At 41.5% G+C, this 14,726-nt stretch overlaps 2 protein-coding genes across 3 annotated transcripts in view; one reads left to right on the top strand and one right to left on the bottom strand.

Annotated features, from left to right (window-relative positions):
• The window catches only part of eif3ba (eukaryotic translation initiation factor 3, subunit Ba), a 40,981-nt gene extending 40,819 nt beyond the window's left edge, over positions 1-162 (top strand). Inside the window, exon 18 of the mRNA XM_084685179.1 lies at positions 113-162. The gene's annotated coding sequence lies outside the window, so the exon portion shown is untranslated. The remainder of the gene's footprint in view (positions 1-112) is intronic.
• A 1,099-nt stretch (positions 163-1,261) lies between these two features.
• LOC146237290 (NACHT, LRR and PYD domains-containing protein 12-like) lies at positions 1,262-14,655 on the bottom strand. 2 transcript variants are annotated; one of them, XM_084685151.1, is made up of 12 exons: positions 14,518-14,655; positions 12,225-12,330; positions 10,168-10,263; positions 9,730-9,862; positions 5,712-7,672; positions 4,874-5,044; positions 4,393-4,563; positions 3,654-3,854; positions 3,249-3,419; positions 2,955-3,104; positions 2,610-2,659; positions 1,262-2,241 (listed from the first exon to the last, which is right to left on the bottom strand). In XM_084685151.1, the coding sequence occupies exons 5-12, from the start codon at positions 7,481-7,483 to the stop codon at positions 1,670-1,672; spliced, it is 3,258 nt and encodes a 1,085-aa protein (XP_084541277.1). In that variant the 5' UTR covers positions 7,484-7,672; positions 9,730-9,862; positions 10,168-10,263; positions 12,225-12,330; positions 14,518-14,655; the 3' UTR covers positions 1,262-1,669. The 2 variants fall into 2 exon arrangements, with proteins under 2 accessions (XP_084541277.1, XP_084541278.1); XM_084685152.1 differs by having other exon boundaries at positions 10,168-10,232.
• Between the last annotated feature and the right edge of the window lie 71 nt (positions 14,656-14,726).

Here is a 14,726-nt window from a genome sequence, read left to right as displayed (position 1 = left end):
TCAAATACTGTTTCCTCCTCCTCCCCCACCTCTCTCTCCCCCACCTCTTTCTCTGCCCCACCTCTTTCTCTCTCTCCCCCTCCTTTCTCTCTTTCTCTCTCCCCCTCATCAGTTTAACCGTTTGTTTGTGGAGAGGAGAACGGAGGTGTTGATTGGAGGAAGACCACGCTTGGAATCTTGGAAGTCGCCAGAATTCTGACATTCTTTGTGACGTCAGATGGCTGAGCGGTGAGGGAGTCGGGCTAGTAATCAGAAGGTTGCCGGATCGATTCCCCGCTGTGCCAAATGACGTTGTGTCCTTGGGCAAGGCACTTCACCCTACTTGCCTCTGGGAAAATGTCCCTGTACTTACTGTAAGTCGCTCTGGATAAGAGCGTCTGCTAAATGACTAAAAGTAAAAGTAAAGTAAAGTCATCAAAGCGTGCCTTGTCACGTAGCGATTAAAGCGAGCGAGCGAAGAAAAGAGAGAGAGGGAGCAAGAGGAGAAGCTTTTGAACCTTCCCCCCTCCCTCTTTCTCTCCCATCTCCAGACCCTTCCCTCTCTCCTTTTTTCTGGTTCTAGAAATATAACAGTCCCCCCTCCCTCCCTCCTCCCCCTCTCCTGGACTCCTGGATACCTGCTGCCCTGGGCTGAGTGGCAGGTCTGGTCACCGTCGTCATGGCTACGGAAACGCCTGTGGCTCCTAACGAGGGGGGTGTTGTGAGCGAATTAGCGACTGTGTTTTTTAGGATGCTGAGATGGCATTACAGCGGTTTGTATCCTCCTCCCTTTAGACTCAGAGATGTTCTACTCCTCCTCTCTCATTGGCTGGACAGCCTGGGGGCGTGTCTCCATAAAGAAATAAATAAACATGAAAAAGGTGTAATCGTCTGAGTGGTTTTGGCAAGTTAGGTTTCATGTAGATAACTTGTGCTCGGTGACCACCTAGCTATTGTTTCGGGGGGGTTCTATGTCCTTACTCATATACAGGTTTACATGTTTATTTATTTCTTTTGTGTAACATTTTGTATATTTATATTAAATTTATATTTGAAAATAAATACGTTTCCCAGCCTGCCGCAGGGTCGGTTTCTGTCGCTATGGGAACAGGTGTGGTGACAACGTTCCAAGCTGAGATAAGTGCGTGAAGTTGAAGAACTTCTGTGTAAAATAATTTGCTGGACAAGACAAAAGTTTTGAAAAAACATACCCCTTTGAGAGGAATAAAGAAGTTTAGGCCACATTTTCCGTTTATGTAGAAGTAACCATGATAACAACAACTTTAGATTGGGTGTTAGACCTTTCATTCACTTTATTAATCCCCAAGACGTGCCCAGGTAACTCACAATAGACAGTTACAGAATAAGTAATAAAATACGTACAATAAAAACACAGGTAACACAGTAGAATGTACATTGATGCATCAAAATAAGTGAAGCCACTGACCCGGTTTGGAATATAACCCAGAATAAAGTCTGAATCAATATATTACTATAACAATGCTGATAGCTTACACCACTGTGTATATAGTTAATGAATACTAATACTATTTTTCTATAAGAAAAATATGTCCTAGTGTAATTAGGCAATAAGTTCTGCTATGTGTGTGATGTTCTGATGTGTGTGTGAGTGTGTACCAGGAGCAGGGCTGTTTCCATGGAGACCCATGTTGTGTTCCTCCAGGATGAACTACTCTACCTGGCACAGGGTCACTGAGGATGAGGAGTACAACCCAAACGCTGGGTAGAGGGGCTCAGAGAAGGTGGTGATGAATGTGTACAGGTGGGTCATTGTGTCAGGGAAGATGCTGTAGAAGGACAGAACACCAGCTGGCCAGTCCAGGTAAACTCCTACTCTGATGGACCAAGATCTGACGGGTATTGAAATCCCTTCACGATTGTGCTGGACAGAGAGTCTAGAACCAGACTTGCCCAGATACCAGGATCTGTCGTTGTGTCCAAATCTACAGGCAGCACTCCTCCCTCTCCTCCTGATGCTTCTATACGTCACTCCTACCAGAACATTCCCCTCCACCTCCACCTCCCAGTAATGGTGTCCAGTCAGACCCTCTCTACACAGCACCTGCTGCTCTTTATCAAACCTATCTAGGTGATCAGGATACGGCTGTTCCTCCTCCTCTTCATCAAACATCTCTAGGTCATAGTTATAGTTCATCATCTTCACCTCCACCCTCCTGTTGTCCTCAGACAGAGAGAGTTTTCTGTGAGCTGTGTTTGGGTCCAGTGTGAGATAACAGGCATCTATAGAACAGAGGAGAGAGGCTGGATCAGAACTGTGTGTCTGGATGTTTACATTTCCATCTTGTCAGTGAGTGAGAGGTTGTTTCTGTCAGATGGTCATGTGTGATTTTCAGTCAGAGGATTCTGGGATTGAACCCAGTAAGAGTGGAAGCATTACTGACTAGCAACACTGACGCCAGTCAGAGATTAACTTCCATTGTTTGTGTGTGTGTGTGTGTGTGGAGAGTGAGTTTTTCTGTGTGTCAGTGGTTGAAGAATGTATGTATGTATGCTTGTGATGTATGCTCTATGCTTGTGAGGACCAACTCTAACCCAAACACAATATCAATCTCAATGTTGGATGTACTGATGTACAAAACTAAACTTACACTTATTAAGCAGCTGTGGTTTCACCCAGATCTCTTCATTATGGTCCACACTGGGGGAGACAGAGAGGAACAGACAGTGACACACACACACACACAGCCTGTGTATGAAGAGTGGTCAGGAACAGAGATGATTACCAAAGTAAAGGGACCTGGCTGTGTGTGAAGAGTGACAGTAAGTCTACTGACTGTTCTCAGACCAACATGACAAACACAGAGAACATCAAAACACAAACAGCGTCTGTAACCAGGCGCCCAGAACCTCAACATAACATCATTCTACAATAATCAACTACTCAGCACTAAACATGGCAAATGAAGAGGAATATATCAGTGACCAACACTAACTTGAGTTTCTCCAGTCTACAGAGTGGACCAGAGAGAACTGTGTCTCCTGGGTGATTGTAGCTCAGGTCCAACTCTCTCAGACGGCAGTTTGAGCTGAGAGCTGAAGCCAGAGAAGCACAGCCTTCCTCTGTGACTCCACAGAACGACAGCCTGCAGGGAGAAGTCGTCAGGACGTTACAACACTGCTGCCCTCTGCTGGTGGGTGTTGTTGACATCACTGGGTGCATTGTTGACAGACTTCTTCAACATGTTCTATGTGTCCCTGTCTGGTTCCATGTGTGTCTGATCACTGACCTCAGGATCTCCAGTCTACAGTGTGGACTCTTCAGTCCATCAGAGAGCAGCTTCACTCCTGAATCCTGCAGGTTGTTGTGACTCAGGTCCAACTCTCTCAGGGGACAGTTTGAGCTGAGAGTTGAAGACAGCTTTCTACAATTGTCCTCCGTCAGGTTACACCAGTTCAACCTAAATCAGACATGAGGAAACACATGACAACATGAAGATTAACTAGTAGGCAGCAGTGATAATACAATTATATATTCCACAAAAGTTAAAATGCATCTATAGTCAATAGTATTTTCAATGACATGTTCCCATATCATGATCATGTTCATTATAACATCATCTGCCTGTGACAGTCTATGTCCATCAATGTATGCTGGGTTATTTTAATGTGAAGACTCCTCTACAGGTACTGACTTCAGTGTCTCCAGTTTACAGTGTGGACCTCTCAGGGCAGCAAGGACAACATTCAGGTCACCATCTTCATCTTCTTCATCTTCATCATAACCAGACACTGTAATCCTCTCCAGGTGCAGCTCTCTCAGAGGACAGTCTGGTGACTGGAGGGAGGAGGCCAGTGATGCCCAGTCCTCATGGCTGAGACTCAAGTCAGTCAGTCTGTAGAAGCAGAACATTCATGAGCTGCAGTGTGGTGAAGTGGTTAAGACTGCTGACTGGAGGTCTCTTGGCAGCCAGGATTCACATCACATCTACACCTCTGTCATACCTCTGTGTTTCTCCTGATACATAAAGATAATATTCCTGTTGTTACAGATCATTTCGTAGTGTTACTCTACTTTAATAAAGTGTATGTAATCCATACAGCCAGTGATGTACTACATGTAAGGTGTGTTTAGAGAGACAATCATTCACTCTGCTAAATTGAATATTCCCTTTTGAATGGTTACTATGGTAAACCAGCTAAAAGTAACTATGAGTGTCAGACTTATATAAATTCAAACAACCTCCCCATCTCTCCTACCTTCTGTGTCCTATACTATATCTGAAGGACTGTGAGTGGTTTGTTAAACAACTGAACTAAAACATACTGCTTCATAACTGGCTCTCAGGATGACCATGTCTAACTAACCAACTGTCCAACAATGTGTTCATGTTTGTGTTGTCATCATGTGAAGACTCCTCTACAGGTACTGACCTCAGTGTCTCCAGTTTACAGTGTGGACCTCTCAGGGCAGCATAGACAACACTCAGGTCACCCCCACCACGTTCCCTCTCCAGGTACAGCTCTCTCAGAGGACAGTCTGGTGACTGGAGGGAGGAGGCCAGTGATGCCCAGTGCCAATTGAAGAGACACATGTCAAACAGTCTGTAGAAACAGAACATTCATGAGCTGCAGTGTTGTAAGGTCTGTTTAGAGATCCACTGATTCACTCTTCCAAGATCAACTGTGTCTTTTGAATGGTTACTATGGTAACCCAGCTAATAATAACTATGAGTGGTATACTTATATAAATTCAAACAACCTCCCCACCTTTCCTACCTTCTGTGTCCTATACTGTATCTGAAGGACTGTGAGTAACTGTCTCTCAGGGTGACCATGTTAAACTAACCAACAGTCCAACAAAGTGTTCATGTTTGTGTTGTGATCATGTGAAGACTCCTTTACCGGTACTGACCTCAGTGTCTCCAGTTTAGAGTGTGGATCTCTCAAGACAGCAAAATCCTCATCTTCACAGCATGGCGCTAAAACCCTCTCCAGGTGCAGCTCTCTCAGAGGACGGTCTAGTGGCTGGAGGGAGGAGACCAGTGACGCATGGTCCTCAATATTGAGAAGCATATCAGTCAGTCTGTAGAAACAGAACATTCATGAGCTGCAGTGTGGTGAAGTGGTTAAGACTGCTGACTGGAGGTCTGTTGGCAGCCAGGATTCACATCCCATCCAGGATTCCCACAACTCCACAAACATCAAATGTAAAAAGTCCATGATTGTAATATTAATGTTTGACTAAACTTACTAGATAAACAGACCACATATGTCACATATGTCTTATTCTACAGCAAGGCTATAATCACATCATGGTCAGCGGTGTCCGTTAGCGGCTGTAGCGGCTGTTAGCAAGAGCACGAGAAGCTCCCGCTGCCTGCGGAACTAAACTGCTGCTCAGAAGCCTGTCGTCCCGTAGCTAGCCTTACAACCGATCTGAACAAAACGGTAACCATCATGACACCGTCCTTTTAGAGTAGGTCAGTGTTGATGAAGCGTTGTGCAGACAATCCCAAAGGATTATATTATATAATTGATGATATTATATAATTATAATATAATCCAGAGATAATTGCAAACGGAGCAACTGAAGTCCTCGTCTAATATTCAAAGAAATCCTTCACTTTTTGATTTGAGTGGTTTTATTCGAGTGGTTATTCAACACTGGTTCCCACCTCTACGATACGTAGCCCTGCTCTCAATATGAGTCAGATCAACATATGTGATGCATTACAGGTGAATATACCTACACAGCTTTTCTGCATTTCCTCACTACTGGTATCAGTCTGATCCGCCCCTCACTCTCTATGTTGTATTTCCTCTGGTCCATCTCATCCAGCTCGCTTTGTGACATCAGAAGTGCATTAGCCAGCACTGAGCAGTGATCCCCTGAGAGAGCACATTCTTGATCTGGTGACATGAGGAACTGGTGAATGTCCTCATGTACTGAACTGTCTTTCATCTCAGTCAAGCAGAGGAAGAGGCTGACGTGCCTCTCTGGTGAGATATTCTCTACGTCTGGCTTCCTGAGGTATTTTCTCAACTTCTCAAAAGACTTTGAGCTGTTCTCTGTCTGTGGCAGAAGGCCTTGTAAGAGAGTCTGGTTGGACTCCAGTGAGATGCCAAGAAGGAAGCGGAGGAACAGGTCCAGGTGTCCATTCTTACTCTGTAGAGCTTTATCCACGACTCTCTTCAGCAACTCATGCAGGGGCTGCTCTGCAGACACGTTCTCCAGGAAGGATTCTATCGCACTGATGTTCTTGGTGACACAGCAGTAGAACACATAGAGAGCAGCAAGGAACTCCTGAAAGCTCAGGTGCACAAAGCAGTACACCTTCTCTGCATAAAGACCATTTTCTTTCTTCAGGAATTCTGTGCACAGTCCACATTTCACTGTAGCTTCATCAACATCAATCCCACATTTTCTCAGGTCTTCCTCTGGGAATTCGAGATTTCCCTTTTCAAGCTCTTGAAACGCCAGCTTGGCCAGTTTCAAAATGAAATCTTCACTTGATGCTAGAATTTTCTTTTTGTCTTTCTCTTTCTTCCCATGGTATTTTGCATTTGCCGTTCCTGTTTGAATAATCAGGAAGTGGATGTACATCTCAGTCAGAGTTGTAGGGATCTTCTCTGTCTCATTTTTCATCATGTCCTCTAGGACCTTGGAGGTGATCCAACACATGATAGGAATGTAACACATGGTGTAAAGGCTCCTGTTTGTCTTGATGTATGATAGTATTTTGTTGGACAGTTCCTCATTATTTTTTATACTCTTCCTGAAGTATTCATCCTTCTGTTTGTCTGTGAAGCCACGAATTTCTGTTATCTTGTCCAAATAGCTGCGATCAATCTGACTGGCTGCTGCCGGTCGGGAGGTTATCCAGAGGAGAGAAGAGGGAAGCAGATTCTTCTTCATGATGTTGGTCAGCAGAACATCAACTGGACACTCCTTTGTGACATCAGACACTCTCTCATTGTTTTGGAAATCCAGAGGACATCTGCTTTCATCCAACCCATCGAAGATGAACAGCACTTTGTGGTTCTTAAACATCTGCACGTCTTCTATCTCTTCAAGCTCTGGATGAAATTCCTTCAAAAGACCATGAAGACTGAAGTCACACTTGATCAAATTCAGCTCTCGGAATGGAAGCACAAAGATGAAATCTATATCCTGATTGGCCAGCCTCTCTACCCAGTCTTTGATGAACTTCTGAACAGAGACGGTTTTTCCGATGCCAGCGATGCCCTTCGTTATTACAGCTTTGATCTCTACTTCTTCATTATTTTGTTTGAAGATGTCATTACAGAGGATCGTCCTTCCAGACGGTGGTTTGCCCATGGATTGTTGTTGGATGTGCATGAACTCATGTTGTTTATCAACCTCTTCATTTCCCCCCTCAGTGATGTAGAGCTCTGTGTAGATGCTGTTGAGGAGAGTTTTCTCATCTTCTGTGGTTCCTTCTAAGATGTGTCTGAACCGCTTTTCCAAACTCTTTTGAAGTTTCTTTTTAACTCTGAGCATGATTGCTAGGAAAAGTAGAAGCACACATTAACATAGACTCCATTTATTACAAAAACAATACGTTATATACAGTGTATTTAACAATGGATTCGTTTATGTAAAAATGTGTTGGCTAAGGATACATTAATGTGCTTCCTATAATACGTGCGGGATGTGGTCTGGGTCTCTCCACACTGGAGACTCTACTCACTGTAGAATGAGAGAGAGGGAGAGAGGTAGAGGAAGGGGAGGATGGGAGAGAGGTAGAGGAAGGGGGGGGAGAGGGAGAGAGATGGGAAAAGGAGATGTGTGGATGAGAGGGGAAAATGTAAAGACAGTAAACAAGGAAGGGATGAGGGATGGAGGTGTCAAGAAGGACAAAGAGAATAAGAGACAGTTACTGTCAACACTTCAACTGCACTTATAGGGTTAGTAACATACAGTTGTGGTCAAAAATCTACACTCTTGTAAAGAACATGTATAATGAAGAGGTCTGTCACTAACCATTGATCAATTAACAATAATTAAAGATTACAAATAATGATTGCTTTATTACTTTTATACTATTTTGAATGTTCTGAATATAGTAAACAATGTTTGATCAATACCCTTTCATATTATCCCATGAGAACGTGACCTTTGGTCATGTCCAGGAGAGAATAATGCCTATCTATGAATTATGTTGCTTGTATCATTGATAAACTGTTATTAAGCTGTTTGCTAAAGCTTTATTATGTCTGCATTAGTGCATAGCCATAAGTTAGTTCTTTGTAAGATGAGACTTGGAAATGTCTGAGACACTAGTGTAGGTCAGAGGTCACCATGTTACCATTTCTATGAACCATCTAAAGACTAAACAAACGATATCTAGGACCATGAATGCTGCGTCTTCTCTGTGCTTGCGAAGGCTGTGTTGATGTCACCCCCTTGTGAGGGTAAAACCTCCCATATTGTGATACTATTTAACTGCCCTTCATTCCTGTATTCATGGTCCAGTCCTCTGAGATGGTCAACTTCAGTATATGAGACAACTGCACCTTACAGATCTGTAATACATGTTAGATTTTTTTTTTTTTACTTGGCCACTGACTTCATTGACTTGGTACTTTCACAGCAATTGCATGAGAGATTCAATGTCATGGCAGTTTGAGTTTCCACTAATTACTACAACTCTTTCACATTCTTCTTTGTCACAAAAAACTGAAAAAAAAAAAAAATGCTTCCTTTATGACTTCACTATGGGTCTTCTAAAAATGTAACCAAATCTACTGGGTCAATAACATACATACAGCAACTTCAATGATCAATTGTCGTGATGTAGAAAGTTGTATCAATGAAATTAGTTTTGTGACATGAACTTCTCGTGAGTGATTATAACTGACTACAGCTGGTGACTTCTCTGAGCCCATTTAAATAATACACTCATTAGATTCAACCACAAATGCCTTGATGGGCAAGTCTAAAGAGCTCAGCATGGATCTGAAGAAGCGAATCATTAACTTGAACAAGTCAGGAAAGTCACTTGGAGACATTTCAAAGCACCTACAGGTCCCAAGATTCACTGTGCAAACAATTGTTTGTAAGAAGCTTGTCAGAAGGCTACCTAAAGCACCTAATTGAGGTGAAAATGGCCAAGGGACATTTAACCAAATATTGACATTGCTGTATGTATATTATTTACCCAGTAGATTTGGTCAAATTTTCAGAAGACCCATAATAAAGTCATAAAAGAACCAAATTTCATTGTTTTGGTGACAAAGAAGTATGTGCTCTAATGCTTACATCACAGAAAATGGCTGGGTTTCCCAGATTTGTTAAGAAGCTCTTAACGCTAAGAGCTTCTTAAGAGCGTTTTAAGTACGCTCTAGAACGCTCCTAAGAAGCTCTTAGCGTTAAGAGCTCTTAGCGTTAAGAAGCTCTTAGCGTTAAGAGCTCTTAGCGTTAAGAGCTCTTAGCGTTAAGAGCTCTTAGCGTTAAGAGTTTCTTAACAAATCTGGGAAACCCGGCCAATAAGAGTTGTAGTTATTATTGTAAGCTCAAACTGCCATGTTATACATGTTCTTACCAAGTGTATGTAAACTTTTGACCACAACTATATATCCATAAATATACAAATAATATATAGAATTACATCAGTTATTGCGTTATCATAATGTTATCCCAGAGTCTCAGCTGTCTAACATGGTAAGAGTTAGACACGACTGTGGGAATATCCTCTTCTCAACTGTTTACAAAATATACTAAAATGACTGGAGACCTCAACTTACTGCAGAAGAAGAGAGAAAGAGTCAACAGCTTTCTGTGTTCTTATTCATTTGTCATCAGTTTGTGTTGTGAGATTATGATGGTGGTTTTACCCTGGCTGGGTGTCACTGTGCCGTGCTGCCTGACATCTGGAGTCTGACAGAACAAAACATGACAAGAACGATTCAGACACAAATACACACAATGCAATATCCAACTACACACATGCAAATGTACAGTTCCCAAAAACAACACCAACATTGTTTTCTCATAATATTGTAGTTTTCTGTTTATGTCCTGGGAGATACAGTCAATAATATAGATCATAATAGATGAATCAATAATAGTCTGTTGTGCTTGTAACTGATCAATCTTTCATTTTAAGTTTAAATGTTGGGTTTAACATTTTCTAAACTTATAACTTCTTCTTTAAACAGGATGTATAGGGTATGGGATGTTACCTTTCCTCTCAGCAGTGGAGATGTTGACACTCAAGTTGACAGTCTGGATCTGGGAGTTGATGAAACTGGGGGCAATGACATTGCTGTGATGCTGGGCTGTGATGGAGGAGGAGAGAGTAACTGCTCTCTGCTGCCCCGTGTGGCAGGCAGCTGTAAATACATGTCCCATTATTGTGCTTTTATCATTAGTGTGTTTGCTGAAAGCAAAGACACTACTATTAGTCTGCAAACTTCTTCTTATTCCTCATCCACCCACTTGTTTGCCTCCTAACTACTCTCACACCGTTTAAGCTAGAAACACTGTTCAAACTTTATTTTATTGAGGCTGACATGCTCTAGTGTGACATGACATGACACTGTCAACAGTTTTATGTTACTGCAGTCTCAAGTGCAAAGAAAAAGAAAGGATTTCAATGGTTCAAAATGTTCACGTTAAAATTCTGAGGATGAAAAATATTTTTCTATTTTGATGTCATCAAGTACTTTCATAACTTGTTCTCACCTAATTACTTTCATACTGTTTAAGCTAAAAACACCTTTACGACTTTAATTGATAGAGACTGAGACTGATTTTTGCATCATGTTCAAAATGCTGAAAAAACTGAATGTGTTTAAATGCTACAAATGTACTTCCTTGCTGCTCACTACATGTTTAAGCTACCAACTCTATTTAAACATCATCATGTTCAAGCTGACCAGCTGTTTACAGCTGTTAAACTCTTATTTTCTCTCTTTTATCCTTTTATTATGCTAATAAATCAATAAAAGATACTATTTCATCACTATATTTAATAATGTGACAGGCTAGAGGCCTAGAAACACTGTTACTTTCATCACTTTTCTCAATGATCTATTTATCACCTTATTTTCTCATTTTTTTCAACACTAAGAATATATGACAAATTTAAAGATATTGACAGATATACTTTCCTTCTGCATGCTAAATTTCAGATACCTTTTTTCAACCTATAAAGCTATCAAAAAAATTGTTTACTAAAACATTTGCTCAAATCATTGTTCTGATTAGATTGGATACACAGCAGTTTTTACCTCACTGCATTGTATATATACACGAAAAGTGGTATTTGTTAAAAGTTTTATTTGGAATTATAACATATAACCAGTATTGGGGTAGTTACTCTAGTTACTAGTTACTTTACTTTAAAAAGAAATTAAGCAAATGTCCAAATTTACCACAAAGATACATGGACAAACATCATGCCCCTTTCATCACTTTATTTATTTTTCAATTTTCAATAAAGGGCATCTCTTAGCCTTTCCACATAGTGTATTGTAATTGTAAACATGTAAAACAAAATGGCATATAAAACTCAGACATTCACTTGAACGGATATTAAGCCTGTCCACACTATCTGACCAAAGAAATATGCCTCACTTTAAAATCTCATTGAGTTGACAGCAGTTGAAAGACACCTCTCGCCTGGACATAGAGTGAATTTTACTGTAATATTTTTGTCCTTTCGAGCAACAAAGTTAAAATAATGAGAATATCGCCACTGGCTGAACCCTCCTGTCTCCGTCTCATCCATTTTCCCCCTTCCCTCCTTCTACGCCAACCTAGCATCATGTGATACTGGGTTGTCAATAGGTGCGTTCGACTTCATGCAGCGCAGGCGTCGTCTGCAGCCGCCTGCAGCCCGGCTGACTTGAAGCAGCCAATGGCATTGTCAGATTCAAGGCAGCCGCCTGCAGCCGGCTGCGGCGCTGCATGAAGTCAGACCGCCTAATGTCTACGCACCAGCAGCTACGTCACTCAAATCGGTCTCTGTGGCAAAGGTGCCCAGACAAGCAAGCACACAGGCAAGCATACAAGTGCCACTAAAAGAGAACTTTTCAGACCGGCAAAAATGGCTTGGGTAACGCAGGAAAGCGCGTTCCTGAGGTCTAGTAAAGTAGTGTAGTTACCAATATTTTGAGTGTAATGCGTTACTTTACTTTGTTACCTATAATAGTAATATCGTTACTGTAATCCGTTACTTTGTAACTCGTTACCCCCCACACTGCATATAACATGATGCAGGTATGTAGGATCTCACCTTGACTCGTCCTTCCTACTTCATCATCTTCTCTCCTCCAATTAGGACAGTTGTTCTCCACCTCTCCGTCCCTCCGGAGTGGACAGCAGCTTCTGCTGGTGAAGGTCTTAAGCAGAGTTGGGTAACGTTACTTTTAAAATCAACTAATTACAGTTACTAGTTAAATTTATTGTAAAGTATGTAGTTACATTACTTAGTTACTTACTGTAGAGACTAAGGGGTTAAGTTACTTTTGCTTACATTAAGAAAAGTATTTTATTTCTAAGACAATACACCTTGGTCACTCTTATGCCCAGAAGGCACATTTAATGGGTTGACCTCAGCAATAGCACATATTGTACTGAATATTCAGTGTCACTTGCATAGGCTATAACATGATCAATCCTCATTGTACAGCAAGACGGATCAAGGTAATAATCCGATTAGGGTGACCAGACGTCCTCTTTTACCCGGACATGTACTCTTTTCGAGACCTAAAAAATGCGTCCGGCAGGGATTCCAAATTTGTCCGGGATTTTGCCTCATCGGATATTTCTGTTTCTCTGGGTCTTTTACAAACTATTATGCCCTTACAAGTTCAGGAAAGGGTATCTCCATTACGTCCCACCCTCTTGCGCGAGCTCTGACTGTAGAGAGAACTGTCATTTTGATCAGATAGTGCGGCATGCCTACACGACCAGCACCCCCCTCGTTCCCCCGTCGACGCAACAAAGTGTCCTCTTTTTCACAAACTCAAATCTGGTCACTTTAATAATGAAAAGCTATATTTGCATGAAGTTCTTGAATCAAGAAACTCTTTAAATCAATAAATAATTTTGTCAAATGCCAGGCAGAAGTCTAATAGTTAGCTAGCTCTACAATTTACCGGGGCTAGGTCTGAATCTGGGAGCAAAACTAAGCTAAGCTTTAGCTAGGTATATGGTAGCAAAATGGTGTTCACTTCAGTTTGTACTGAACCAGCCAATTTTACTTACTGTAATATAATCCTAAACCTCTGCAACGATACAGCGATGCGTAACACAAGCTCGAGTTAAATATAAACATTATTTAATGTGACATTACGTAGGCCTACTGTACGCAAGTCTTAAATAACTATTTAGCTGGTCGGCTCCATGACGCCTGGTAAATTGGGCTTGTGAGACTGCTCACCAAAAGAACAAAGGGGAACCCACTTGTTTAGCACATTAAGACATTTACGTTAGCCTGACGTTGTCATACGCATAATCCTAGTCAGAATATGAGTCTGATATTGCTCCATTGGGCTGTGATTATGGGGCGTGTTTCAACCAAACCCGAAAAAAATGCCTCTTCGCTCAATTGGATAGAACTACAACCAATCGGCAGCCAGGTTTGTTGAAAACGAATTTAACACAAGCGCTCTTTGGTGACGTGGTTGGATATGTTACTGTTGATCATCTGTCCATCATGTATAAAGCCCGCCCTGAACAGCTCTTGTATAGTTGCGCCCCAACGGAGCAATGCCAGACCGAACTTCCCGACCTCAAATGTTGTGGGCGGGGCTAAATTCGGCTGGCACCCAGGCTACATTTTTGTAGGTACCTAGCGAAAAGTAGCCTCAACTTTCCTAGACTTTTAGCTACATGCTGAGGGCTCGCAACCAAAAGACTAACTTGCGTTACTTGTTTGAACAAGGAACTAGTAACGGATTCATTCAATTTAATAAGTAACGCGTTAAGTTACTCGTTACCTAACAAAATAAGTCTGACTACTGTAACGCGTTACCCCCAAAACTGGTCATAAGTTGAATAAAGTGTTACATTATCCTGCTCCAAAACATCTATTGTATCCTCACTTATCTGAGAAATGTAATTTGTCCAGTAGATGGCGTGCTATCACCATAATAGACGATCCTGACCATAGGAACCCTTATGGTCACATCCTATGTGAAATTCAATTATGTAAAACTGGATTATGGTCTACTTTACACTTTCGAATTATGGTAGGCCTACCCATAAGGCTGTAGCAGTCCTGGATAATAGTAGGCAAATAAAATATCACTTTAAATATTCCCTATTTCAGGTGCTAAGTTTTTTTTATCGTAAATAATCGTCTAATAATTCGTCTCCCATGAAACATGGATTGTTTTACTGACTGAATTGTAATGTTTATTAGGTAAATTATAGCGTTTTTGACAAGGAACCAAATTAGGAAGACATGACTAAAACTGAATTTAACCAGAAAGCAGGAAGTCGGTTACCAAATCTGACTGGAAATAGTTGACCGATTTCACTACAACGTTCAAACTACGACGGCGTTTTGATCATCGACCTACCTGTTTTGAGAGAGGAGACGGAGACAGATGGACTACTTTTAAATCTTGAATAAACTAACGATCGGTTGTGTCGGCAATATTTATAGTCTAGGAGCGAGTAAAAAACTTTCATCCACTTTCCACAGTCTTTCGGCTTACTTCCGCCTTACGTAGACAACTGTCATGGCTGTAATTAGGCAAAAGGTTCTAGTATGTGTGTGATGTTCTGA

The sequence above is a fragment of the Hypomesus nipponensis genome, chromosome 21 (assembly GCF_054491055.1).
Source record: "Hypomesus nipponensis isolate SF chromosome 21, ASM5449105v1, whole genome shotgun sequence".
Taxonomy (NCBI): Eukaryota; Metazoa; Chordata; class Actinopteri; order Osmeriformes; family Osmeridae; genus Hypomesus; species Hypomesus nipponensis.
The sequence above is the reverse complement of the archived record's forward strand: the minus strand, read 5'-3'. Positions and strand labels throughout refer to the sequence as shown.

Bases quoted from the DNA above. Each gene is read 5' to 3' on its own strand.
- LOC146237290 (XM_084685151.1), bottom strand. From the start codon at position 7,483: ATGCTCAGAGTTAAAAAGAAACTTCAAAAGAGTTTGGAAAAGCGGTTC. The intron at 3,105-3,248 runs GTCAGTGATCAG...TTCTCCCTGCAG, and splicing joins TGTAGACTGGAGATCCTGAG to GCTGTCGTTCTGTGGAGTCA. The intron at 2,242-2,609 runs GTAAGTTTAGTT...TCTGTTCTATAG, and splicing joins ACCACAGCTGCTTAATAAGT to ATGCCTGTTATCTCACACTG.